At 41.7% G+C, this 26903-nt stretch overlaps 1 protein-coding gene across 3 annotated transcripts in view; it reads left to right on the top strand.

Moving 5' to 3' along the window:
* The window catches only part of LHFPL3 (LHFPL tetraspan subfamily member 3), a 562047-nt gene that overhangs the window by 380669 nt on the left and 154475 nt on the right, over positions 1-26903 (top strand). For all 3 annotated transcript variants that reach the window (XM_038562765.1, XM_038562767.1, XM_038562766.1), the window contains exon 2: positions 10310-10546. In XM_038562765.1, the coding sequence (XP_038418693.1) occupies positions 10310-10546 (237 nt within the window). The remainder of the gene's footprint in view (positions 1-10309; positions 10547-26903) is intronic.

The following is a 26903-nucleotide window of genomic DNA, read 5'->3' as shown; positions in this document are numbered from 1 at the left end:
ATTATGAGTCCTTTCTGCGAAGAGAATGACAGCGCTCTATAGCCTATACAACTGTTCTTTAACTGTGTAAGGACCAGAACTGGTGCAGAGGGATACGTAGATAAAGATAGATGGGCAGCCAGGCAGACAGACAGATAGATAGCTAGAAAATCAGCTAAACTGTGAAAAAAGCACAGCCTGGGAGTCTGTTAGAAATGTATAAATGTGTCTATCTGATAATCCCTTGAAAGTGAGATCCTTCCTTACAAAGGATGGAGGAGCATTCGCCTTTCTTGAGCTTGGTTCTGCTTCTGACATTTTTAGCATGCAATAGTTAGTTTTTCCAGTTTCCTTTCAACAATCAATTTTTGCCATTTGAAGTTTCTAAAGCATTAAAATGTTACTTCAGGAGAATTAAATCAAAAGTGCGCAAACGAACTCGTAAATACGGAGAACAAATTGGTCGTTGCCAGAATGGAGTTGGTGGTGGGGGAGGATGGGCAAAATAGGGAAAGGGGATTAAGAGGTACAAACTTCCACTTAGAAAATAAGTAAGTCATGGCGATATAAGGTACAGTATAAGGAATATAGTCAATAATATTGTAATATCTACATATAGTGACAGATAGTAGTTACACTCGTCATGGTGAGCATTTTTCTAATGTACATAAAGGGCGAATCACTATGTATCCTTGAAACTAATATAATATTGTCAACTGCACTAAAATTAAAAAAAAAAAAAACATAAACTGGGCACCAGGGTGCTTAGTCAGTTAAACACCTGCCTTCAGCTCAGGTCGTGATCCCAGAGTCCTGGGATGGAGCCCCATATCGGGCTCCCTGCTCAGCGGGGAGTCTGCTTCTTCCTCTCCCTCCGCCTGCTGCTCCCCCTGCTTGTTCTCTCTCTGTATCAAATTAATAAATAAAATCTTTTTTTAAAACGACATAAAAAGGTGAGCAAGCTGTGTCAAAGAAAAGCTCGCCACCATAATACTGTACTGGTGCCAAATTCTCTTTCAGGGAAGTGTGTAGAAATGGGTGCTCTGCTTCCAGGGGGTCCAGCAGACTTCACAGAGCTCATCCTCCCTGGGAAGGCATTTAGTTGCTTCTCAAGTTACCCCTTGTACTGAGAAATGAAATACTGGCAGCCAGATTGGCATGAGATCCCTGACCTTGTCCAATTGCAGCCAACAGTGATTTTCCCAGAGTCCCATGGTGAATCAGGACAGAGAGCGAGTGTGCCACCCTCTGTCCACGTGCTGTGCAGGAAGACACTGGGTCAGTTTGTGAAGCATTTTTACAAGCTCATCCTTTCCCATAATATGGGTACATATGGAGCATCAAATAAGTATGGATTTATTCCTGAATATGATTAACTCAAGGTAAATAGGAGGTAACATTCAATGATCTCCACTGGCCTCCTTGTTTTAGAGATAAAATAGCCGTGGCATGACAAGCCACATGGAAAACTGCAGGCTGGGTAATTATTAGTCTGTGGTGCTTTGCTTTCGGTGTTATCCTGGCTTGAGCGGATTTTGCTGAGAGAATGGTGATACGTGCACTACAAAGGATTCTGTTCATATGGCCATGGAGAAAGATAATCTCTTCTCAGGTCCTGTAGCTGAAATGCAGCGTAGATTTTAGCACATGAAAATGTTGCCTGATTCAAGGACTCTCCTGCAAACAAGCACCCGAAAACAATTATCAGACATGTTTGTGACCTGCCAGCACCTTCAGTTATGTCTATCAAAGGGTTCATTAAAACAACGTGTCTATTAAAATCCAGACAAGTTACCCAAAAACTTATACAGAACCTAATTGATTCATATCTTTATTTTTACCCAAAGCAGATATTATCTTACATACAAGTAACCATGTATAAATTAAGGAGGTGCATATATATTCATAGACATAAATATTTACATATATAATCTCAAAAGGAATATATACCATTAAAGAGCATACAAGAATGTTTGGCTGACACATAGGCAACTTAAAATATCAAGCCAAAATATCAAGCCAAAAAATCAGGGTGGATTTTCTTGTGAAATGTGTATAAATCCAAATATATGTGCATTTATGTAGTAAAATCTCATTAATTCCCATTCCACCCATGTAGACATTATAATTACCCTAATGATCTTGGCACTACATGTAAGATGAAATACTGATTAGGTGAATAGTAGTGTAAACAAAGGAAATATTTATACATATAAAAGCACAGTTTCTAAGTATCATTTTAGTAGGAGCTCTTGTAACTCAGAGAATAAATGTCTAATTAGAAACACCATGCTAAGCTCTGCCAAGATTCTGAAAGTGTTCTTAGGACTAAAACCAATATTCTAAAGTGATTTTTCGTGCATGATTATTGTTGATAAGGAAAGGGTAATAGCATAGTTGGTGTTAAAAGCATAGATTCCAAAACTAGACTGTCTGATTCAAATCTAGTTGTCCTATTCTTGGGCTTTGTACAATCTTCAGCAAGCTCTGAAAGTTCTGTGCCTCAGCTAACTCAGATGTAAAACAGAAAATAATGTTGGGGCTGACTGAGAAGCAATGAAAGTCCTCTGTCCCCTCTCTGCAATGGACTGGATTTTTATGTCTCCCTGAGATTCATAGGTTGAAATTCTAATCCCAGCGTGATGATGGTATGAGGAGGTGGGGCCTTTAGAAGGTAATTAGGTCGTGTGCATGGGGCCTCCATGAGTGATTAGTGCCTACATAGAAGGGGCAGAGAGCATGCTAGCTTTCTTTCCACCCTGTGAGGATACAACCCAGCCATCTGCCACCTAGAAGAGGTGCTCACCCTTGGAACACCTGAATGGCTCAGCTATTGAGCATCTGCCTTTGGCTCAGAGCGTGATCCCCAAGTCTCAGGATCGAATCCCACATCAGGCTCCCTGCATGGAGCCTGCTTCTCCCTCTGCCTGGGTCTCTGCATCTCTCTCTCTCTCTCTCTCTCTCTCTCTCTCTCTCTCTCTCAAATAAATAAATAAATAAATAAATAAATAAATAAATAAATAAATAAAATCTTTTAAAAAAGAAGAAGAAGAAGAAGAAGAAGAGGTGCTTGCCCCAACCCAACCATCCTGGTACTCTAATTAAAGACTTCATCTCCCAAACTGGGAAATCCTCCTAAGCTCTGAACCCACAGAGAGAGAGAAGAACTGGCAGCAGGAAACCAAAATATCTCCTTTATTATGAGAAAGATTAGGTTGAAGAAATGGCCCTGGGTCTCTCAGCCAAAAGGACTTCCTAAATTGCTACCTCAAAATTAGGCCTACTTACTTTCCTACTCCTAGACAGCACTGGAAAATCAAGCCTGCCCCACGTTAGATCCCCAGCCCAGAAGAGTGGGACACAGGCCCCGTGTAGGCAAACAGCTCCCAAGGTAAGGTCAGGAGAGGGCTGGGCTGGCATGCTCAGATTTCCCTTGGGGAAGGGACACCTGGGTGGCTCAGTGGTTGAGCGTCTGCCTTTGGCTCAGAGTGTGATCCTGGAGTCCTGGGATCAAGTCCCACATTGGGCTCCCTGCATGGAGCCTGCTTCTCCCTCTGCCTGTGTCTCTGCCTCTCTGTGTGTGTGTGTGTGTGTGTGTGTGTGTCTCATGAATAAATAAATAAAATCTTTAAAAAAATTTTTTTCCTTGGGGAAATCACTCCATCTCCATAGAGAGGAGTAAGGTATGGGATGGGGCCAAGGGTATTTTAGGAAAAACCCTGCTTTGTGGAAATTAGAAAAGCCAGGAGCAAGTGCTTGCATGTTTCTCTTGGCTTTGAGAATTAAGTGAACCATGTGTCGTGGACCCCACTCGTGGCAAGTGTCAATAATTACTAGCTATTATTACAATGTGTGTTATTACTATTAACTATGTCACTATCAAGAGCTTGAGAAATTTGATTGGATCTAAGATACATATCAAAAGCTGTCTAGTGAACATTCTAGAGATCAGGACTGCATTGTGTTTTTCAATCCTAACTTCTGAATTGTGTTCTACTTGGCTATTAAGTCTCAACATTTGGGTAAATTAGCAAGTGATGTTGTACCGTGAACTGTTTTTCCTCTTGTCTGGCATCATATTCTAGAAAGCTTTGTCTCCGCTGTGTGGCTCCTAAGTGCATGTGTGGGCAGACTCCTGATGATCTCCTTTCAGCTGTGCCCAGGGCCACGCGGCTGATTCAGCACAAGGTTCAGATAGATGTATGGCCTGCGCTCGGGCAATTAGAGCTGAGCACCCAGGCAGCGTTAGAGGAGCTTTTATCATCATCATACACACCCTGACTCCTCTGTCTTCTGAGAGCCCAGGGTTTATTTACACCGTCTCCCCCCCACACACACACTTTCTAAGGGATTTTGTACTTTTTGTGCTATGACCTCAAGTTAAATGCTCATAAAATTAGACTGGGTTTAAAACAAAAATTTATCAGGAGCCCCTTTGTTTTCCCCAGCAGACTCTAACTCACAGTAGTTCCTGTCCTGGGTTACCTAGCAGCTCAGTTGTCCAGAGGTAAACTGAGGTATCAGTACCACCCCTTCTCCAGATGGAGAAATCCTGCAGCTCCGGTTGGCCGTGTGCTAGTGAAGAAGCTGTGGGAATGCAGGCGTCCCTTCCCCAGGTGTTCAGAGTGGCAGTCGCGTGAGGGTCCCCTCGCAGGGCACAGCGGCTCTGCTGGCATCAGTTCCTTCCATTACCGCACACCTGAATAATTGATAGAGTGAAGTGAATGCAGGTTCGTTTTTTCAGCAGGTTCCCCGTGAGTGCCTCAGCAACACGAGGCAATTTATCATGCTTTTTGTGCAACAGTGCGTAGACTTTTTAAAGAATGAATTTAGGCTTCCTCTTCTGTCTGAAAAATAAGCCATTCTCAGGTCCCCAGGGTTAAAAGGTTAGGAGAGTTGGACCAGCAGGATCCACATGCCCCTGTGACCCAAATCATAGCCTTACCGCCCCCCTCCCCATCCATTGCTTTTCTCATCTTGCTTAATTTTCCTTTGCAGAAAGACCCAATTAAAAACATTTGTGGCTTTTTCTAAGGACGTTTCCTTCACAGAGCTTACATTCAGCTCTTTGGCCAGAAAACTGCCAGAGCAATTAGTGGCTCTAGGGAGCCACTAGTTGTTTGTGTGCTACTTCAGAAGAACCCACTGTGGGCATCAGCGTCCTTTAGACAGAGGGTTCTTTTAGAATGTGAAAGGTTCCTAACCATTTGGGATATGCCTAAAATCGAAATCAACAGTCCTGTCCTCACAAGGACACCTTTATTGTGTGTTCTAACTTAGAAGATGTCATGACAATATACAGTAAGGGCCCGGGTCTCCTTCCATCATCTTTCTCTGCTCCCCTCCAGCTTGTGAGCTCTTTAACATTCAACATGTTCTCTGATATACTTCCAGAAAACCTGCTGATGAAATGAAGGAATACATAGCCCTAAGTCAGTCAGTCATTTCCTAGGTGACATTCTAATAAGAAACCCATCTGGGGAGAATAGTCCAGTCGGAACTAATTCTCCACGTATCCCCCACGGTCAGGAAGTAGCGCATCCAAATTAATCAAATGTTCCAGTGCCTTGTGTACTCTAATGTTTAGTATAGGGATGCTGCTACATCTTCTAGGATGATCGATTTGTAAAGAATTAGAAATAATTATAAAACCAAGAGGAATATTATTTAATTTTTCATTGAGACCTTCGGCTAGGATCTTGCAGGTACTTAGGATTAGGAACAGCTGTTGGTTTGCACCGGCTATACACATTATACAGGTTAGTAAGGTTCTGGTTAATAGGATGCCAGAAAACAGAATTTATTATAGCACTCAAGCATCAACACAGAACATAATAATACCTTTCCAAAGAAACTAACAGGGCCTAAACTATTTTAATGGCTTCAGTTAATCTTAAATACATTATAACTTTTGGGGGACTTCGCATTTCAAAACTAAAAGAGCCAAGTAGGGGAAGTTTGGATGGAGGGAGAAGAAAAATGTATATTTTGATAATACATTATCAGAAACTAAAATTTTTGTTATGTAATGGCCATCTAGAAGCACAGTTTTCAAAAGGATAGGATTTTTTTTTTAAAAAAGGATTGGATTTATTTATTTAAAAATTGGATTTTAGTTTTTTAAAGATTTATTTCTTTGAGAGATAAAAAGAGAGCATGAGCAAGGGGAGAGGGAGAAGCAGACTGCCCACTGAGCAGGGAGCCCAATACGAGGCTCAATCCCAGGACCCTGGGATCAGGACCTGAGCCAAAGGCAGACAGTTAACTGACTAAGCCACCCAGGTGCCCCTAAAAATTGGATTTTTAAAGGTTTTTTTTTATTATTCATTCACGAGAGACCCAGAGAGAGAGAGAGAGAGAGAGAGAGAGGCAGAGACACAGGCAGAGGGAGAAGCAGGCTCCATGCTGGGAGCCCAACGTGGGACTCAACCCCGGGTCTCCGGGATCATGGCCTGAGCCAAAGGCAGACACCCAACCGCAGAGCCACCCAGGCGTCCCTAAAAATTGGATTTTAATCACAGATTTCACTTACAAAGTTTTCAAAGTTTTTAAATGCAATTGAGCTTCACTTTTATTATTCTATTATATGGCCTTCAGTTTTCAAAACAGATATGGTGAAATATTTGGTCTTTTTCTAAATTAAGAGAAAGCCAACAAGAAGTGGGTGGGGTATCCAGGACGCATTCCGGTGCCTTACGGCCTACAGGATACCTAGAGTGAAGTACCCTTACTTCAGGGGGTTGGGGGCGGCAACTTAAACATTTTCCCTAGGAAGCGAGAGCCCGACCCCTTTAGCCTAGGTTTTTATCTTAAGATTTCTCTGAATAGGGCAGCCCGGGTGGCTCAGTGGTTTAGCACCACCTTCAGCCTGAGGTGTGATCCTGGGGTCCCTGGATCGAGTCCCACATCGGGCTCCCTGCACAGAGCCTGCTTCTCCCTCTGCCTGTGTCTCTGCCTCATTCTCTGTGTCTCATGAATAAATAAATAAAATCTTAAAAAAAAAAAAAAGATTTCTCTAAATAGCTACTCCCTTAGCTTATCAAAACAAGAATTGCACTTCAAAAATTCTATTTTTGTAATTTGGAGCAAAACAGTCATTACATAAAATGAAGCACAATTGTACCAAGAAAGACCTTGAGAAAAGATGTCTTTGTTGATGTCACCATTTTACAAACCTCCTATTCCAGTGAGGTTGTCGTGCAATGGCCAATAACCTGCCCAAACTGTGTCACTTGGTGATTCCTATTAAGTTTTGCTAGAGCTATAGGTAGTTTCCTTCTCCAAGTTATTCCCATTCATAAAGGGGAAAAATTGGTTTTCTTTTTTCTATATAAGAAAGTAATTTTCTCATAAACATTAATGTATAAAATGGCATTTAGAATATTTTTTAAATCTTCCAAGTAACATAAGGTTTTCAGAGGAGATTTTTCTCAACTATGGTTCGGATTCAAGCATCTTGTGTGTCTTCCCAAATAAAGTTATTTTTTGCTAATGGAAATCACATTTTTAAAAATCACACAGATCATTATTGTTAGAAAGGTCTTGGAGAGGATGTTGCTTTGAGTGCTAGGCAATAAAGGAGTGGGAATTTGAAATATTTTTAAATCATCTACTTTTTTCTAATTATTCTCCCTAGTACTTGTAATCTGTGGTCTGATCATAAAAAAAATGTCTCTGTTGAATGTCACCATTTAAAGATGAATCTTTAGGTTTGTGACCTTGGGTAGTTGTGATATTGACTTCTCTAAGCTGTATTTCAGAGTATACTGTCTAGGTGTTAGAATTCATTTATTCATTCATTTTACTTTCCCTTTCAAAAGTATTCTAATGCCAACTATCTACAAAACATTGTTTTAGGTGCTATGAGTATAGCAACTTACCAAAGCTTCCTTCCTCAGAAAGCTTACAGTTTGTTAATTGAAATACTTATAAATAAATAACAAATGTAAAAAGCTAAAAGGACTTTAAGGTAGATACAGTAAGAAGCTACAGGGGTTCTGAGAAGGGCAATATTGTAGGTCAAGAAGAATTCAAGATGAATTGCTTTGTGGAGGGTGTTACATTTGACTTGATGGTTGAAAGATATTTAAGAGTGGAACATTTAGGACAATGGTGGCAAGTAATCAAGGCAGAAGAAAAAAGAAAATGATCCAAAGACTTGGTGCATAGATGGGGAGTCAGATGCAGCTCAACCCAAGTGAAATGGAGCATCTAAAAGGGAAGGGGGGGGATGACTAAGTGGCTCAGCGATTGAGAGTCTGCCTTCGGCTCAGGGCATGATCCCCGGGTCTGGGGATGGAGTCCCACATCGGGCTGTCAGCAAGGAGCCTGCCTCTCCCTCTGCCTGTGTCTCTGCCTCTCTCTCTCTGTGTCTCTCATGAATAAATAAATAAAATCTTTTAAAAATAAATAAAAGGGAAGGGGACTGGGAAAGATAAGTGGGGGCTGGGTCATGAAGCCTTTGGATACCTAAGATGTCTACATGTTCTTCAGTACCAGCAAGGAGCCACCAAAGGTTTGGAGCATGATGGTCTCTGTGGTCATAGGTGATCTGGATTAGAGATTAGAGTGAGGTGAACTGAAGGCAGAGGGAAGTTAGAGTTCCTTTTGAGACATAATGAGGCATAAAGTAGAGGAGCGTCCATGACACGTCCCTATGCAGAGATATTGCACACGTAGATGAGAAAAGCATGGCTATAGTTGGGCTGTGGGGCAAAGGAAAGAAGAACCATGTATGACCCAAAGTTGTAAAATGCTATTCTGTAAAATAACAAGGGACCCTACATCTAAGTTCTCCCAGGCAGTCTTCCTATGTGTCACCCCTCTTGGTCTCTGTGTCCTCCACGCCTGCCTTGTAGAGTCATGCTCCTGTTAAAAAAGGAAATTAGGTGTCCACTGCTGGCTTGTTCAAGAGGTAGCAGCTTGCCAGCTTCAGGAATTGTTTGGCCCTGACCATCACACAGCTCTAAGTTGGTTGTGCCATCAGAGTCTTCCTAAGTGACATGCCCTGGAAACCATAACCTGCCTGGATGCCTCACGCCTGCTTCCCTTGCAACCTCAACATGACCACGTTCTCAGAGCATCCCATCACTGATCTCCTGGTCAATCCTCAAATACCCCAGGCCTCCTTCCAACCCTGGGGCCTTTGCACATGCTGTTGCCTAGAACATCTTTTCCATCAATTTCACAGGTCTAGGGCCCTGTCCATTTCTGGTCTTAGCTTAAATGTCACCCTCTCAAGAGGCCATACCGTTATTCTTTATCAGAGCCTTTTGTTTCTTTTCCTATGTAGTACTTCAGCCTCCAACTATTTTATTTGTATGTTACTCATTTTTTTTGCCTCTTTCCCTTCTAAAACATAATATAAACTATGTCTCTTTTCTTGATTGCTGTATCTCTAGCAATGAGAACTGTGTCTGGCACTCCATAGGAGATAATGGATATGTAGCTGTTGAATTAATGAGTGAATGAATTAACAAATTAGTGAATTCATGAAGACACCTGTTCAGAAAGCCCTATATAACTTAAAACTATCCTCCTTTACCCCTAAATAATTAAATAGAGAGTGGGAACAAATAGTCACTTACCACCTTTCATCTGCTAAGTGACGTATTCTATAAATAGTGTTCATAGGATTCCCATAGTGATATTTGGGAGACATAATATAAGCATTCTGCTTCCATTCCTGAATTTCCATTAAAAAAACTCTGGTACCACACCATGTTGCAGTGTTTTTCAGCCTTTTTAGAAATGAAATAGAAAAGAAAATATCAGGGTGCACTGCATTTGCTAAGTATAGTTTCAAGAAACTTTTTAGTGTGTGTGTGTGTGTGTAGGAGGTTGCAATATGAAATTATTTTTTACTATGACTCAAAGTCAATATATACTGTGGTATTTTCCATGTTATCCTAATCCTTTATCTGGCTGCTGTTGAGCTCTTCAAAGCCAGTGTTGAATTGTCATTCTGCGGTGTTATGATTTCTTATGGCTTATTTGCAATGAAAGCCTTTCTGCAAATGCACACCAAAATTCAATTTTTTTTAGCATTTTCTTTTAGATCAACATACCTTAACCTCTCTCAGAATGTTCAGGTTTGCAGTAAAAAGTGTTCCCAGAGCTGCAGGACTAGGTTGCTTTTAAGTAACTGGCGGGGGAGGGGGGGGGGGGGCGACACACAAATATTTAGGGTAGGACAGTAGTAAGCTTTGCTATTCCTTAAAGCAAGAATTTGAAGCAATGGTTTGACACATAGAACCAATATTTGCTAAAGTAACATTTATGTTAACTACTTCTCTCTCTCTCTCTCTCTCTCTCTCTCTCTCTCTCTCAGCTGCCTGCCTTGTGCTTGGCTGTATGATTTTCCCTGATGGCTGGGATTCAGATGAAGTAAAACGGATGTGTGGAGAAAAGACAGACAAGTACACTCTGGGGGCGTGTTCAGTCCGCTGGGCGTACATCCTGGCTATTATTGGGATTTTGGATGCCCTGATCCTCTCGTTTCTGGCATTTGTGCTTGGTAACCGACAAGACAGCTTGATGGCAGAGGAACTGAAGGCAGAAAACAAAGGTAAGATTGCTTTAGGGAACTCTTATCTGGATGCCTCATGCACATCAAGTACCAGTGCTTCTCTTATGGGGCTAATTTGCTGCATCTTTTAATGCTGTCAAGTTCATAGGCTTTCCCATAGACTCAATGCAAGAAATTTCCCATAGACACAATTGAAATAGAGGATTTTCACATTTCCCTTTATAAGGCTCTCCAAGTCTATTATTATCATTATTTAAATGCATTTTTTCAGTTTCTTTTTCCCTAAGTTAATAGCTATTATACAGCTTTTTTATTTTTTATTTTTTATTTATTTATTTTGTCTATATGGTTAAATAGAGCGTACATCCTCTCCATGTGTTTCTGCTGTTTTCCTGGATTGAAATAAATGCCCGGGGGATCTCATAAAACTATCTAAAAATGTCTTTATTAAACTGTTCCTAATCATTTTCTTTGAATTCAGACTCCTCTCAGAGAGAAGGAACAATATTGACCCTAAGTCATTACAGTTAGGGGTTTCAACAGTTACCTGATGAATTGAATTTTAAATGTGTTGTCTGGGTGATTGAAAAGTTCTCATATTTCTTTTCAAAAAGAAAATGTCTGCTGAAACACAAACTAGAATAAAAAATAGGAAGTTGGCTGGTGAATGATCACATAAATGTTCTATTGTGCCAATAAGAAGTAGCCAGTCTTTATTCAAGATGAATCTCCTTTTTCTTTCTAGACTTTTAAACCACTTGTTGGGGGATAGAATTTTACCATCCCTGTCGCAGATTTAGATTTATTTCACTGTTTTGTCTTTATGTTATTTTTAACATCAATACTTTGGATTTATATCAGCACCTTCAGTCGAGTGGCTGCTGCTTCTAGTGTTTATTTCTAATTCAAACTAAATCCACCCTTGAATTATGAAATTTCACTTACGATTTCAAGTAGTTGCCAACTTCAGAAACTCTTCAGTGGTTCAACAGGCCTCAGATAGAAATATGTATTTGCGTCTACAGGAATGTCACATGTAATGATAGTGTAGCAAGCTTTGTATTTGGACCATCGCTGTTGATGCTGTAAACTGTGAACTATGAAGAGAGAAAATTAAGGTCTGGGAAAGTACAGTGATCCTTGAGCTTTTTATCTTCCTGATTTATGGACAGAACACATACTAGTTTACTTGGCTCCATCAAAATATTCTAAACACAGGGCACGTGGGTGGCTCAGTCATTTAAACATCCGACTCTTGGTTTTGGCCCAGGTCATGGTCTCAGGGTCATGGGATCAACCCCTGTGTCAGGCTCCTCACTCAGGGGGGAGTCTGCTTGTCCCTCTCCCTCCCCCTCTGCTTCTACCCACACTCGCACTTTCTCTCTAAAATAAATAAATAGGGGCAGCCTGGGTGGCTCAGCGGTTTAGTGCCCAGGGCGTGATCCTAGAGACCCAGGATCAAGTCCCACATCAGGCCCCCTGCATGGAGCCTGCTTCTGCCTCTGCCTGTGTCTCTGCCTCTGTGTGTGTGTGTGCGTGTGTGTGTGTGTGTCATGAATAAATAAATAAAATATTTAAATAAATAAAATAATTTTTAAATATTCTAAACACAAAAATCTGTCACGAGGAGACAAAACACAACACAATTATTTCCCTCTCATGGTTGTCTTTTCTAGATAAAAAGGATGATATGAAGATGACCATTATAATTTCTGAAGCCTGTTACAGATCGAAAGTGCTTTCACATGCGCTTATTCATTTGGAGCCCTTTTCCACTTTGTGATCTAACTTGGCTTCAAAGTTAATAAGAACAGCTCAATATTAGAACAAGTTACTTTTCACTAAGGAGTAAATTAAAGAAAACTCCGCTTTGTTCTGCAACTGGTTGATTTCCACCACCACCTAATGATGGACTGGAGTGCTATTTATTCACTGTACAATTTAAAGGTATATTGACAGTGTTTAACTTTCCAGACATCCTTTGACCCCAAATAAGGAAATTAAAAAAAAAAAAACTTTTTAAATAACAAAAGAAGTTTTTTTTTAAGTTGGCAATTGAGAATTCTAACTTCTCTCCACATATATGAGTGACAACAATTCTGAATTCATGCTTCAGAAAGAAACAACAATATTAGAGGATAACCCTCAACAGTTTTCAAAATGGGTCTTCCACTAGATTCAGTTGGCATGTTGATGTCTGATCCCTTCCATTGAGGTTTTCGTTTTAAAAAGCGTCGTTTTCTACTCCAACGCCCTGGTAAAAGTGTTGATGAGAAAGGAAGTCAAAAGAGGCCAATAAAGGGACGCCTGGGTGGCTCAGTCTGTTAAACGTCCAACTCTTGATTTTAGGTAAAGTATAGTCTTAGCATCATGCAATCAAGCCCCAAGTCAGGCTCCGTGCTCAGCCAGGAGTCTGCTTGCCCCTCTCCCTCTGCTCCTCACCCTCCACCCTCTTTGTCTCTGTCTCTGTCTCCCAAATAAAATTTTTTTTAAAAGAAGCCAGTGTAAGGTTTGAGGACTATCTGGGCATGATTTTTCTGTGTTTCTCGTCTTTGTTTGCTTGTATCACACTTGCATGAGTCCATAGTTTCTTCTATCTGGTTCTGAAGGACCCAAATCTATAGCAGTTCATCTGTATCAAATTGGATCCAGTAAAGAAGCAGAGAGCATCAGGCCATGCTGAGGAACATTTCATTTGTGCTTCATTCTTATTTCACAGTCGAAATTCTTTTCGATTATCTGAATTCTGAGAAAGTATCAGCAGCTCTATTGTGTAGACATTTCAGATCCTCATACGATAGGGCCTGTATAAAACCAGACTGGAATTGTCGAAAATGTAATCAAACCTACATGTTTCTGAGAAATGGTACAACACTTGTAGTAGCTATACAAAATTGCATTTATGGTTTGGTATTATTTAAACACTTGGTTCAGTGTTGAAACTTCCAAAGTTGGATTGTTTGAGAGCGGACCAGTCAGTGGTTTTGTATGTTTGTGTATGAACAATCTCACTAAACAGTAGTTTGCTTTCAAGTGCATGCAATAACCAAAACTATATCACTATTACTTTCTATAAATCCTAGGGGAGGAGAGATCTGATAAGTGGAGATGATTTCTAAATATAGAATTGATTATATTTAAATATGTACTTTTACAGTTTGGATACATTAATATAACTTTTCACTTATTAAAACTATTTTTTTCACTATTCTTTGTCTGTCCCTTGGTAGCCAAGGCCTCCTTTGGGTTTCAGAGTAATGCAATGAGACAGAGGCCAATCTAACTCACAGAATTTTAAAAGAATTTGCTAATTCCATAATGCCTTTGGTATCCTAGAGCAGATGATACCATATCTCAAGTCTTAGCTCAAAAGTGTAAAACATTCATATGTTCTGATATACATTATATTACTATACATGCTACAACATACCTTTTACAATCTTCTAGTTTTATGGTCTGCTGATCATCCTAACAACCTACATCCTACAATAAATAGCAGGAGCATTATAGAGATAATAAGCCTGCAAGTGGAGCATATGTCCCCAATTCAAAGAAGTTTGTCCTGAGTAGTTTCATGATAAGATCGTATCTTCTTTTTGTGGCTTTTGTAATTAATCTAGCAACACACTTCTCTGTGTATCTGGAAAAGCCCCTCAATGGGTTCAGGCTTGCCCTGTGTCCACTACAGTAAGGATACTGCTGAGATCCATGAGTCGTTTCGTAACAACTTCTCCAATGGATAAAACAAGAATCATGGCTACATAAACTCTAGAATAGATCAGAAAAGGGAAGGGAACTCCATTCTTTTTTATTATTATTATTGTAGTTCAATTTGCCAACATTTAGCATAACACCCAGTGCTCATCCCGCCAAGTACCCCCCTCAATGCCCATCACCCAGTCACCCCAACCCCCCACCCACCTCCCTTTCCACTACCCCTTGTTCATTTCCCAGAGTTAGGAGTCTCTCATGTGCTGTCACCCTCACTGATATTTTCACTCATTTTCTCTCCTTTCCCTTTATTCCCTTTCACTAATTTTTATATTGCCCAAATGAATGAGACCATATAATGTTTGTCCTTTTCCGATTGACTTACTTCACTCAGCATAATACCCTCCAGTTCCATCCATGTCGAAGCTAATGGTGGGTATTTGTCGTTTCTAATGGCTGAGTAATATTCCATTGTATACATAAACCACATCTTCTTTATCCATTCATCTTTTGATGGACACTGAGGCTCCTTCCACAGTTTGGCTATTGTGGCCATTGCTGCTAGAAACATCGGGGTGCAGGTGTCCCGGCGTTTCATTGCATCTGTATCTTTGGGGTAAATCCCCAACAGTGCAATTGCTGGGTCATAGGGCAGGTCTATTTTTAACTCTTTGAGGAACCTCCACACAGTTTTCCAGAGTGGCTGCACCAGTTCACATTCCCACCAACAGTGCAGGAGGGTTCCCCTTTCTCCACATCCTCTCCAATATTTGTGGTTTCCTGCCTTGTTAATTTTCCCCATTCTCACTGGTGTGAGGTGGGATCTCATAGTGGTTTTGTTTGTATTTCCCTGATGGCAAGTGATGCAGAGCATTTTCTCATGTGCTTGTTGGCCATGTCTACGTCTTCCTCTGTGAGATTTCTGTTCATGTCTTTTGCCCATTTCATGATTGGATTGTTTATTTCTTTGCTGTTGAGTTTAATAAGGTCTTTATAGATCTTGGAAACTAGCCCTTTATCTGATACGTCATTTGCAAATATCTGCTCCCATTCTGTAGGTTGTCTTTTAGTTTTGTTGACTGTTTCTTTTGCTGTGCAGAAGCTTTTTATCTTGATGAAGTCCCAATGGTTCATTTTTGCTTTTGTTTCTCTTGCCTTCATGGATGTATCTTGCAAGAAGTTGCTGTGGCCGAGTTCAAAAAGGGTGTTGCCTGTGTTCTCCTCTAGGATTTTGATGGAATCTTGTCTCACATTTAGATCTTTCATCCATTTTGAGTTTATCTTTGTGTCTGGTGTAAGAGAATGGTCCAGTTTCATTCTTCTGCACGTGGCTGTCCAATTTTCCCAGCACCATTTATTGAAGAGACTGTCTTTTTTCTAGTGGATAGTCTTTCCTGCTTTGTTGGGTATTAGTTGACCATAAATTTGAGGGCCCATTTCTGGATTCTCTATTCTGTTCCATTGATCTATGTGTCTGTGTTTGTGCCAGTACCACACTGTCTTGATGACCACAGCTTTGTAGTACAACCTGAAATCTGGCATTGTGATGCCCCCGGCTCTGGTTTTCTTTTTTAATATTCCCTTGGCTATTCGGGGTCTTTTCTGATTCCACACAAATCTTAAGATGATTTGGGAACTCCATTCTAATTGTTGAACTGTACTCCACTCATAGATTCCTTAAGGGAATAGAGGATGCTACTGAGCCATAAATTAACCATCAAAAAGGTACTGTTCGAAGGGAAAACAAGGGGAAGGCACACAGATTAGCTCTGTTTCTACCTGAACAGACCATCGCCTGTTAAGATAACTTTCCAGGGAACCTTCCCCAGTCCCATTACAGCATCTCCCTTCAACACTGCCTGCAACATTTCTGAAGCCTTTTCCAGGAGTGCAACAATAATTGAGAGAAGTCTCAGCTGAAATTTGTCACAAATTGTAAAATGGCAAAATTGGAATAAGGGAGTTTCAACAGAGTATCAACCAATAGAAGGCAGCAACTTTGCAGATGCAACAGTTGCCCTAGAAGGAACTTCTGCGAGAGATAAAGTTAATCATCTATGTTGCATCATCAAAGTCCCACAATATGTTCTTATGCAAAAAAAAAAAAAAAAAAAAAGGCACTGACAAAAAAAAGCGAAAAATATTTAAATATCCAACTTATACAGGAGTTGGCACATGTAAGAAAATTCGACTATGATTTTGGGAAGCCAGCCCTGCAGGATGTGTGCCATCCCTGGCTCTGTGGATAAGAGCAGGTAGGCAGGTGTTCATTCTTGTTTGGGAGCTCAGCAGTATAATTTCTCAATGAGCCAACAACAGTAGGCATTTCACCTTGATACGCTGCTTAATTGCATATTTTAACACACTGAACTGTGAAGTCAATTTAATTATGTAAAATTAAAGTTTCATCCAGATAAAAAGGATTTGAAATGAAAGCTTCATTTTCCGTTTCTTTCATTAATTGTGAAAGGATAAATAATTACATTTTCCAGAACTCCTGCACCACAAAAATCTCTTTCCTTGTCAGACGGCGTTCATAAAAAAGTATGTTTCTGCATTTGTGTATATGGTCTTTGGAATTACTTATCAGATAATTGGGTCCTCTCATGAGCAGTTTTAAAGTCACTCTGTCTTCTAGCACTTAAACTGCAAATGAGAAAACATGATTATCCATTAAGAGGTGACTCTAGCTACCATTTATTAAGTGGCTTAAGCTCTTTTTAATGCTCTAATAGGTGGAGTTAAATTCATTTTACTCAAAAAACTAATTGAGAACCCCTTTGGAATTTTGATTTAAGGTGCCACGGCATGCCACACCACAGCCACACTGTGAGTGGCAGCAAGGGGTAGTGGAAGGAACGTGTGCTACCTGGAGCTAGTGTTGTCTGACATTACCTGAGAGCCCTGCCCCCAGATTTCAGTAGTTCCAGAATTAAGCTTCCTCCTCTAGAAAATGCAAACTTGTCTAAATGGCACCTGAGGTTTCTTCCAACTCTAAGATATTCTAATTCTGGAGACATCTTCACAGGTGTTCATTAACGATGCTCCAAAGGCAGTAAGAGTTCCTGCCCTCAGAGCAGTGACTACACTGATGGCTCTTAGGAACTTGTTAGCGACAAGTTAAGAGTAACTCTTAGTAACTAAGAGATAGGAAAGATGAAGGTCAAGGAGGAGGAGCTCTAGGTCACCCAGGGTGTGTCACACCCCCTTCATTCACACCCCCAAGTGGAGAGAGTCAGATTGAGAAAGTCTGGCCCTCAGCAGAGGCACCTCCTAGCCCCACTAACCCCCATGTTATGCGGTGCCTGTGTGGACAGCTTGACGGTAGACAGAGCCCCAGATCAGAGTTTCAACACTTTGTTTCTGGTCTCACCTCCAGCACACAGGGTCATTATGACTTTGAGCAAGTCCTTCTACCCAGAACCTCAGATTTCCCTTCTGTAAAATGAGAATAATACCCAGGTCTGCCTTCCCCATAGGGTTGGGAGAGTCCAGTGAAAGTATGTCCGTGGAAACATAATCAATAATATCTTTGTAAGTTTTACTCATTACTAATATAATCAATAATATAATCAATAATATCTTTGAAAGCTTTACTCATTACTAATCATTTTTTGTATGACATCTTATTTGATCTTGGCAATAATCCTGTGAGATAGCTATCATCTTCCTAGTTTTACACATCAGAAACTGAGGCTCAGAAAAGTTAAATATTTTGTCTAAACTTCCGCAGCTGGGAAGGAATGAATCCAGGGCTCAAACATGTCATTTTACTCAAACTTTCAACTTTTCCTACCAAACAAGATGATGGAATCATTTCTTAAAATATGCTGATTCTGTTGCTTTCAACTTGACCAATTAGCCCTGTACAAGAAAAGAGCTTAGTCTCATTTTCATTTGGTAGCTTTTAGATAACATCCTTTAATAAAAATTCTACTATACAGACTATTCCTGTAAGTGTTGGTATATGGCATTTCCACTTTCATTTGTCTCGAGGTATTTTTTTCATTTCCCTTTTGGTGTCTTCGGTGACCCATTGATGGTTCTGTAGCATGTTGTTTAGTCGCAAAACTGAGAAACAGCCTTTAAAGCTGATCCTCTTACTTGACTACGTAACTTTATGAAGACCAAGTGAGGAAGAGCAGGAAGACCTGGCAAATAGTATCAAATGCTTGCATCAAAGCTTTAAGAAGGCCATGGTGAGGCCCCTATTTCCCAGTGGGGTTAGTGTCGGACCTCGTGGTCATAATTCTTATATTACCTTTTCAGAATCCACAGCATCTTGAGACTTCTTCATTGACTTCCAGCAGCTGCCCTGGCCCAGATCCCCTTGCCGCAGAGTCTCCTACGGGCTCCCTCCCCACGTCTCCACTCTTGCTCCCTGTGTTCACTCCCTAGGTTATCTCATTGGCACCAAGGCTTTAGGAGACATCACGCCAATGACCCGCAGGTTTAATCCACCTGCACCCCTCCAGTGAAATCTGGTCTCCCCTACCCAACTGCCCACTGATTCGCTTTCTGGATCTCTACCTAACATCTCAAACTGAACATTTCCAAAACTGAGCTCCTGCTGTTCTCTCTTCTTCCACGAAGCCCCATGTCGCCCATTCTTCCCCATCTTGGTTAATGGCTGCTTTATCCTAACAGCTGCGCAGGTCAAAACTTCAATCATTCTGGACTCCTCTCTTTCCCCCATAACTTGCATGTAACCCATCCCAAAGTCATGGCTGCTCTACCTTCAAAATAGAGTGAGAATCCTCCGACTTCTCACCCCTCCCCACCCCCGCCCCTCGCAGCTGCTGTCCCGGCTCAGGGATCCTTGGAAGACCTTCCCACGTGGTTTCCCAGGTCCCACCGCCTGTCCTTTCAGTCGGATCATGACAGAGTAGCCACGTGGTGCAGTTGACAGGTAAGCCGCACTGTGCGGCTCTGCACCCTCTGGTGATCTTACTCTGGGTGAAAGCCAGAGTCCTTCAGTGCATACAGTCTACAAGACCATGCACACCTGCCTCCACCTTGCCACTCTGACCACCTCTCTGTTTGGTTCCCCTTCATTTCCTCTGCTCCGGACACACCAACTTTCTTACTGTTTCTCAAACACACCAGGTTGTCCCCTCTGGGCCTTTGTGTTTGCTGTCCTGTCCGCCCGAGATGTTCTCCTTTGAAACCATGTAGCTTGCTCCTTTATCTCCTTCAGGTTTTACCCAAATAGCACCTTCTCAATGAGATGTTCCCTGGCCAGCCTCTCAAAAATTTCATATACGTATGTATTCCATCTAACCCACTGAATAGTTTACCTCCCAAGAGTGGAGATTTTTGTCTCTTGTTCACTATGTTCCTGGTGCCTAGAATAACATCTGGCATATGTGGGCTTCAATAACTATGCACTGCATGAGTGAATTATTGAATGAAAGAATGCATCTATTCCGATCTCTCTTGTATGAGGTCATTCCATTGATGCACAGATCTTAACCTTAGAAACTTTTGGTCTTGGTTGAGCTGAAATACACCTTCTTATAATGTCCATCCATTGCTATTCCCTCTTATACTTTAAGCTATTGACTTACTTAGACATAGTTATCATGTCTGTAATGGCTAAAGTTGCACATTGGCCAAATGGCATAGTTCCCCATGTCTTGGGCATCTGGAGATGTCTGTGTCATCACTGCTGTTCTCTATCTACCCAAGGCACCAGGGAAGAAAGAGAAAAGAGACAGGACATCCAGAAGTGTGGTGGAAGGAAGAGAATTCTACAGGAGTCACTCATGAATGTGTTGTCAGTGATGGTCTCCTTCAGTTTACCCTCCATGCCTAGTGGTAATTTGGAGAACATCTGAGTTGCAAGATTAACTCCAGTCCATTCGACAAATACACACTGAGGTCATAAATGTACCATGGTGTGCTCAAGGAGGGAGCTCTCTCTTTGACCAGTACCCAACCTCAGATGATACCCTCAAAATCAGTGTATTCCTCTCAGCCTTCCCCAATTAGTGGACTTGCAGGCAGAAGTGGTTTATGAATCAGAGGGCAAAAGTAGTGCTGACTTTGAATGCTCCATCCTTATCCATTCCACTCCAAAAGACAAAATTATTTTCACGTTTTAATGATCTTTTCAGTGCCAGAGAAAGGATCACTGGGCAAATGTTACATCAGCTTGAAGAAAGGAAGGAGGAGAGAGAGTATATAAAAAATAAAGAAACCTTATATAACAGAGTCAGGATGTCTGAGATTTAACCCTACTAATAAATTTTCAGTCAACATTCCAGCATAACCTTAAATGAAGCCTTGTAATTAGGTTAAAACCAGCCTTGCCCTCCCATCTCTTGCCTTCTCCCTTTTAACAGTAACATTGTGAGTGTTGAAAACAGGGAGAATCATGACCTTCAGAGACACAGCCCAGGCTTAAGGATTTTTTTTTTCTAAATTATAGCTCTGTGGCCAAATCTTTTTTTATTAAGACTGGGTCTAATTTCAGATCTCTAACACTCTGGATAGCTTCAATAGGTGCCTCAATATTTGGAGTCAATTAGTGATCAGTTATCTCTTTCTACATTTGCTATTTTTATTTTAACATGTAATACAGACTTGCTCATTAAAGTAAACCGCTTTTATTTCAGGGCACATCTGTTGTTTAAAGCCCATTTATCTATGCTTGCGAACCACAGATATACCTCTGGAAATTTTTTCTCCAGCATAAATATACCAAAAGTAGTTTCTTTTCCTGTTCATACAGTTTCCCAACCATGAACCTCTTTACTTCTGTGCATTCTGAAGCCTCTGGTTCTTTCCATATGCCCTATCAGAGACAAACAGGTACCAAAGGAAATGTTAGTATTCTGGGCTTAATTCTTGTTGAATATCCTTGGCCTCAGCTTCCCCCTCAGATTTTATTTATTTTAAGATATGTAAAATTTTGTTGGCAGAGCAGACATTTACACTCTTGCTACCTATTCAGTGATTCTATTCTAAGTTCAAAGAACACAGTGAAGATGTAACCTGTTACTTGGCCCTCACAAAGAAGAAACATAGTTGTTCTTAACATCTGGTGGGGTGGGTAAGAACCCAGTGCCAAGCAAAATTCTGCTGAGATAAATAAATGTTAAGAAACCTGCCTAAGTAAGTATTGCCTCTATAATGCTTCATAAAATATGACTCCCCAGAGGCCCCCGGGTGGCTCAGTTGGTTAAGCGACAGACTCTCGGCTTTGGCTCAGGTCGTGATCTCGGGGGTCCTGAGATCAGGCCCCAAAGTGGGCTCAGCACTCAGCGCAAAGTCTACTTGTCCCTCTTCCTCCCCCTCTTTGTTTATGCATGCTCTCTCTCTCAAATAAGTAAAATTTTTAAAATACGACTTTCCAAACCCTACACATTTCATTTTTTACTCTGTCTTAACAACAAGGGCCATATCTTCTCTTTCTGTTATCTCTGGTGTCACAAATCCCGGGACCTAGTAAATGCTTAAATTTGAGTATTTACTGTTTTTATTGACTCAATTTGATGAAAAAAAATGTGTACATATTTAATGAATGTCCCCACTTGTATACATGAAGCAGTTTGTCCCTTCATGAATTGCAAAGAAAATAAATTTGCCTACACATTACACACAGATGCATATTTAAAAAGATTCTAGTGGGGGCACCTGGGTGGCTCAGCAGTTGAGCATCTGCCTTTGGCTCAGGGCATGATCCCGGGGTCCTGGGATCAAGTCCTGTATCGGGCTCCCTGCATGGAGCCTGCTTCTCTCTCTGCCTGTGTCTCTGCCTCTCTCTGTTCTTCTCATGAATAAATAAATAAAATCTTAAAAAAAAAAAGAATCCTAAAGTAGTACATTAGAATACTAAATATACTGTAACTCTGCCACTTTAGGCCAGTCATAACACCTCTTTCAGCCTTGTTTCAACAGCCACAAAAATGGTGCAGTTACTGTGTGCCAAGCAATGGCCAAAAGTATGACATTCAACTCACCAGACCTTTCTTGCCCGCCTCATGCATGTCCAGCCTAGTGATAGACACTGGACGTTCAAAAATGAGTGTGAGAGGCTTTGCCTTAAGTCTCCTGGGGGAAGACACTTAGTGTTAGGTATGAGGTTATATCTCTCCAGCCCAATCCTATTCTGATATCCGTGGCTTCACTGTGTTGGTAAATGTCCCTCCCCAACAGTGGACTTACTCCTGCACCAGGGAAAGATGATGCCTGTGATAAGCAGAAATGGTTTCCCAAGGACAATCTGACCTACAAGTTCCATCCCCTGAACGGCTTTTAAAAGTCAGCTCTGGAAATACATCCACAGTCTATTAGTATTAAATAAACACAGGAAGACACAATTATGAAGAAACAAAAAAATAGGGACGCCTGGGTGGCTCAGCGGTTGAGCATCTGCCTTTTGGCTCAGGTCATGATCCTGGGGTCCTGGGATCGAGTCTCCTGTTGGGCTCTTCACAGGGAGCCTGCTTCTCCTTCTGCCTGTGTCTGCCTCTCTCTGTGTGTCTCTCATGAATTAATAAATAAAATCTAAAAAAAAAAAAAATAGGACTGATGTGAAGCAGGGACAAGAAAGATAGGAAAGATGGGAAGTTTTCCCTTCTTGCTAAAATATTAATTTTAGAGCAGCCTATTTAGAATCTAGCCCTCCAAAGTGACTTTGGGGAACAGTCACCCCTAAGGGCCAGCACGATCCCCCCTGAACCGTGGTCAGCCAGCTGGTACCTGGCAAGGGCTCTATTTGTGCAGCTTCCAATGTCTCCTCCGGCTTTACTGACCACGAGTCTGGGCCTCACATTTCACAGGATGGAGAATCAGTCTGGCCTGAGACATATCCCCTCCCTAACCTAGCTTGACCAGGTCCCCTTTGAGGCCGGGCCTGGAACAATCAGGAGGTGAGGGGTGCATCCCGGGGTGCAGGGGCCCCAGCCGTCGGAGGGGTGAGGGTGCTGCCGGCGATCCGGAGGGCGGGGGTCAACCGGGGAGAAGCAGCGGCGGTGTCCGTGTCACCCGTGACCTGGGCCCGGCAGAGCCACCGGAGCCCAGCACGCGGCAGGTGAGAACGCAGCGCCCCTACCTGGAGCCCCCTAAAGGGCCAGATCCTCCCCAGAAAACCCGAGACAACCCCCCGCTGCCAGAGAAGGAGGCGAGCCCAGAAGGCCCGCGAGCAAGCTCTGCGGCTGCTCTCCCTGCCCCTCCCCAGGCTGGCCTGGCCGTGCCGGTGCCCCCTGCAAAAAGATCCAAGGTTTCTCCGGCTGCTCAGATAGAGGTGCAATTGTTTGGCCTCTGGGAGCTTTAGATCTCGCTCACCCATACACACAAAAAAAGGAAAAAAGCTTTTCCTGACCTTGTAAGGGGCGTGGGGTGCAAAGATCGCGTATGAATCAATGAAGCGGTCTCAAAGTCTGTCTTTTGGGAAAATTTTCTAAAAGCATGAGCAGCTGGGTTTTTTTTTTTTTTTCTTTCTGTTTCTGTCTCCTATATTCTTGTGGGTTTTTTTTTTTTTTTTTTTTTTTTTTGAGTATAGTTGATGCACAGTGACACACAATTTCAGGTGTACAGCATAGTGACTTGATAAGTCTGTACTCCATGCTGGGCTCACTACAGCGGGCCTAGGCCCCATCCCATCCTACTTGCTATTATTGCGTTACCTTGACTCTATTCCCTATGCTGTATCTTCTATTCCCATGACATTCATTCCGTAACTGGAAGCAGCCAGGTTTTCTGTTTTTGTTTTTTAGTCAGCTTGGTGGTAGACTTAATAACTCGTCAGATGTGGGGTGATAATGACCTATTGGTATCTCTAGTGGAGATCAAGCTAAAGGAACACTGAAATACAATCAGGGGCACCTAGGAGGCTCAGCAGTTAAGTGTCTGTCTTCAGCTCAGGTCGTGATCTCTGGGTCTTGGGATCAAGCCATGCATTGCTTAGCAGGGAGCCTCCTTCTCGCTCTCCCTCTGCTGCTCCCTCTGCTTATGCTCTCCCACTCTCTCTGTCAAATAAATAAATAATCTTAAAGAAATACAATCACAGAGGGAGGACATTTAGAGCCAGAAACCATCAAGAGAGATTTGAAAAGTATTCTCTGGTCCCATCCCAGAGGTTCTAATTCATTTAGCATGAGGTGGACCCAAGTATGAAAACACCCCAGAAAGTTCTAATGTACAGCTTTGGTTGAGGACCAGTGGGTTCACCCAACACCGTCCTTTTACAGATAAAGAAGCAAGGCCCAGAAAGGGAAAATAAAGGGCATCGCATCATTAGTAACCCATGACAGTAGTCCAGTTTCACTCTGTAATAGGCTAAATAATCATTGCTGATATGGCTCCATTGCAGCCTTTTCTGGAGAAGGACCTCTCTGCCAGCGCTGGGAAATTGGTTTGTCCCACCTGCTAGCAATGTGAACATGGGCAAACTTCTCTAAGGCTCAGTGTCCCCACTGTAAGGACATTCATAGAAACTGGCATGTAGAAATAAGACCATGCTTGTAAACTGTCACAGTCTCTGGCAGGTATCAACTATTGTTCTTTTTAGAGCTTTGATTTTATTTGACACATATATAGTGCTTATCATATGCCATGTTCATGTGATGCAGAGCACATGCCCTAACCACCTTCCCCTACCTTTTGTTCCTACGTCTGTGTGTTGTCATAATGAGGGCCTTATTAAGGTCAAGAGATTGCTTTCTCCACATGCTTAAATATAATATTTTTCCTCCAGAAGCTTTATGAATATTTTTAATAAGACTGATGAGGGTTAATTTGTTGGTGGGTTGGGTTGGTTTTGTGTGTAACCTTCCCACCTGAGCCTATATCTTGGGATGAGTTGGGGGGAGCTTATCCATGTACATTCACTGTCCAGATTGCTCACACTCCATAGCTGGCTTTGGAAATGCAGTGACAGTTACCAAGGAGAACCTGTGATCCCCTGATGGAAATGTGACTTGCTCCTTACAATGTTACCTATTTTTAACCTGCCTAAGAGTTATTGTCGCTGTATTACTGGACATATGAAGGACAAACCAACCTGTTACATTTAAAATGCCTCTGAGTGGTATTTTTCAGAAGTGATGGAGAAACGGGGTCCACCCATATTCTCCTACATCTCCTGAATGTAAGAGGATATGATCACTTCAGTTCTTTCACAGGTGATAAAAATGTAGTGCCCCGAGGCTGGCAGGTCCCTGTGTTTGGATCAGAACCCATCTTTATTTCACCCACTATAAACATGGCTAATAAAAACCACATATCAAACAAATGTAAGAAATAATTTTTTTGAGATTTTATTTGTTTATTTATTCATGAGAGAGAGAGAGAGGCAGAGACCTAGGCAGAGGGAGAAGCAGGCTCCATGCAGGGAGCCCGACGTGGGACTTGATCCCAGGTCTCCAGCATCACACCTTGGGCCTAAGGCAGGCCCTAAACTGCTGAGCCACCCAGGCATCCCAAGTAACGAAATTTTTATTTGAAGTTAAAACAAATTGTGAGACTCTTCCCCCATCATACTAAAATCCATTTCTCGGGACGCCCGGGTGGTTCAGCAGTTAAAGCATCTGCCTGTGGCTCAGGGCGTGATCCTGGAGACCCGGGATCGAGTCCCACATCGGGCTCCCTGCGTGGAGCCTGCTTCTCCCTCTGCCTGTGTCTCTGCCTCTCTCTGTGTTTCTCATGAATAAATAAATAAAATATTTTTTAAAAAATAAAATAAAATCCATGTCTCTCCAGCTGTGTCTCCTGCTGCCCTCTGAAGTGATCCCTTGGCTCATCAGCTCCCTCACACCCACTAGGTAACACCTATAGCAAGCCTTGCCGTGATTATTATTCAAATGATAATAATTCTCATACAGTAACCATCAAACTTCTAGGAGCACAAAATTTACCTGGGATGCTTATTTAAAGTAAAATGAAATTCTGACATCTGGAATCTTTTATTAATTAACTTTATTTTTAAAAAATAGTTTTAGATTTACTGCAAAATTGAGGGAAAGCACAGAGAGTTCTCACATAGCCCTTCTCCCATACACACAGCCTCCCCCACCATCAACATCCCACATCAGTGTGGTGCATTTGTTAAAATCAGTGAACCAACATTAACACCGAGGTCCATAGTTTGCAGTAGGGTTCACTCTTTGTGCTGTACATTTTCTGGGTTTTGATAATTGGAATCTTTATTTTAATAAGCACTTTTGTTGTTTTTTTTTAAAGATTTTATTTAATTGACAGACCACATGTGCACACGAGTTGGGAGGGGGACAGAGGGAGAGAGAGAAGCAGGCTCCCTGATGAGCAGGGCTCGACCCCAGGACCCCGAGATCATGACCTGAGCCAAAGGCAGATGCATAACCAACTGAACTACCCAGGCGCCCTAATAAGCACATTTAAATACATGTGATACAGTTGATTCGAGGACCACATCTTAAGCAACACTGCTCTAAGCCACTTGTAACCTATTAACACTAAAATTAAAATGTAAGGATACAGAGGCCAATGACCATAGCCAGACCAGTATCCTTGCTTTAGAGTTCCTTTTCATAAATATCTTGGCTATCTTCCATGGGGAAATAGGCTCTATTCCAAAAGTTTATTTCTAGATTGGTGTTTTGGATTTTAGATCACATATTTTTTCATAGAAAGAATTGAGGTACACAACAATCAAATTCTTGGACCTGCCCTTTAGAGCTTATTTCATTCATAATGTATAGGA

The sequence above is a fragment of the Canis lupus genome, chromosome 18, assembly GCF_011100685.1.
Source record: "Canis lupus familiaris isolate Mischka breed German Shepherd chromosome 18, alternate assembly UU_Cfam_GSD_1.0, whole genome shotgun sequence".
In the NCBI taxonomy this organism is placed as follows: domain Eukaryota; kingdom Metazoa; phylum Chordata; class Mammalia; order Carnivora; family Canidae; genus Canis; species Canis lupus.
Note: the sequence above shows the minus strand (reverse complement) of the source record. Positions and strands in the feature narration are given on the sequence as shown.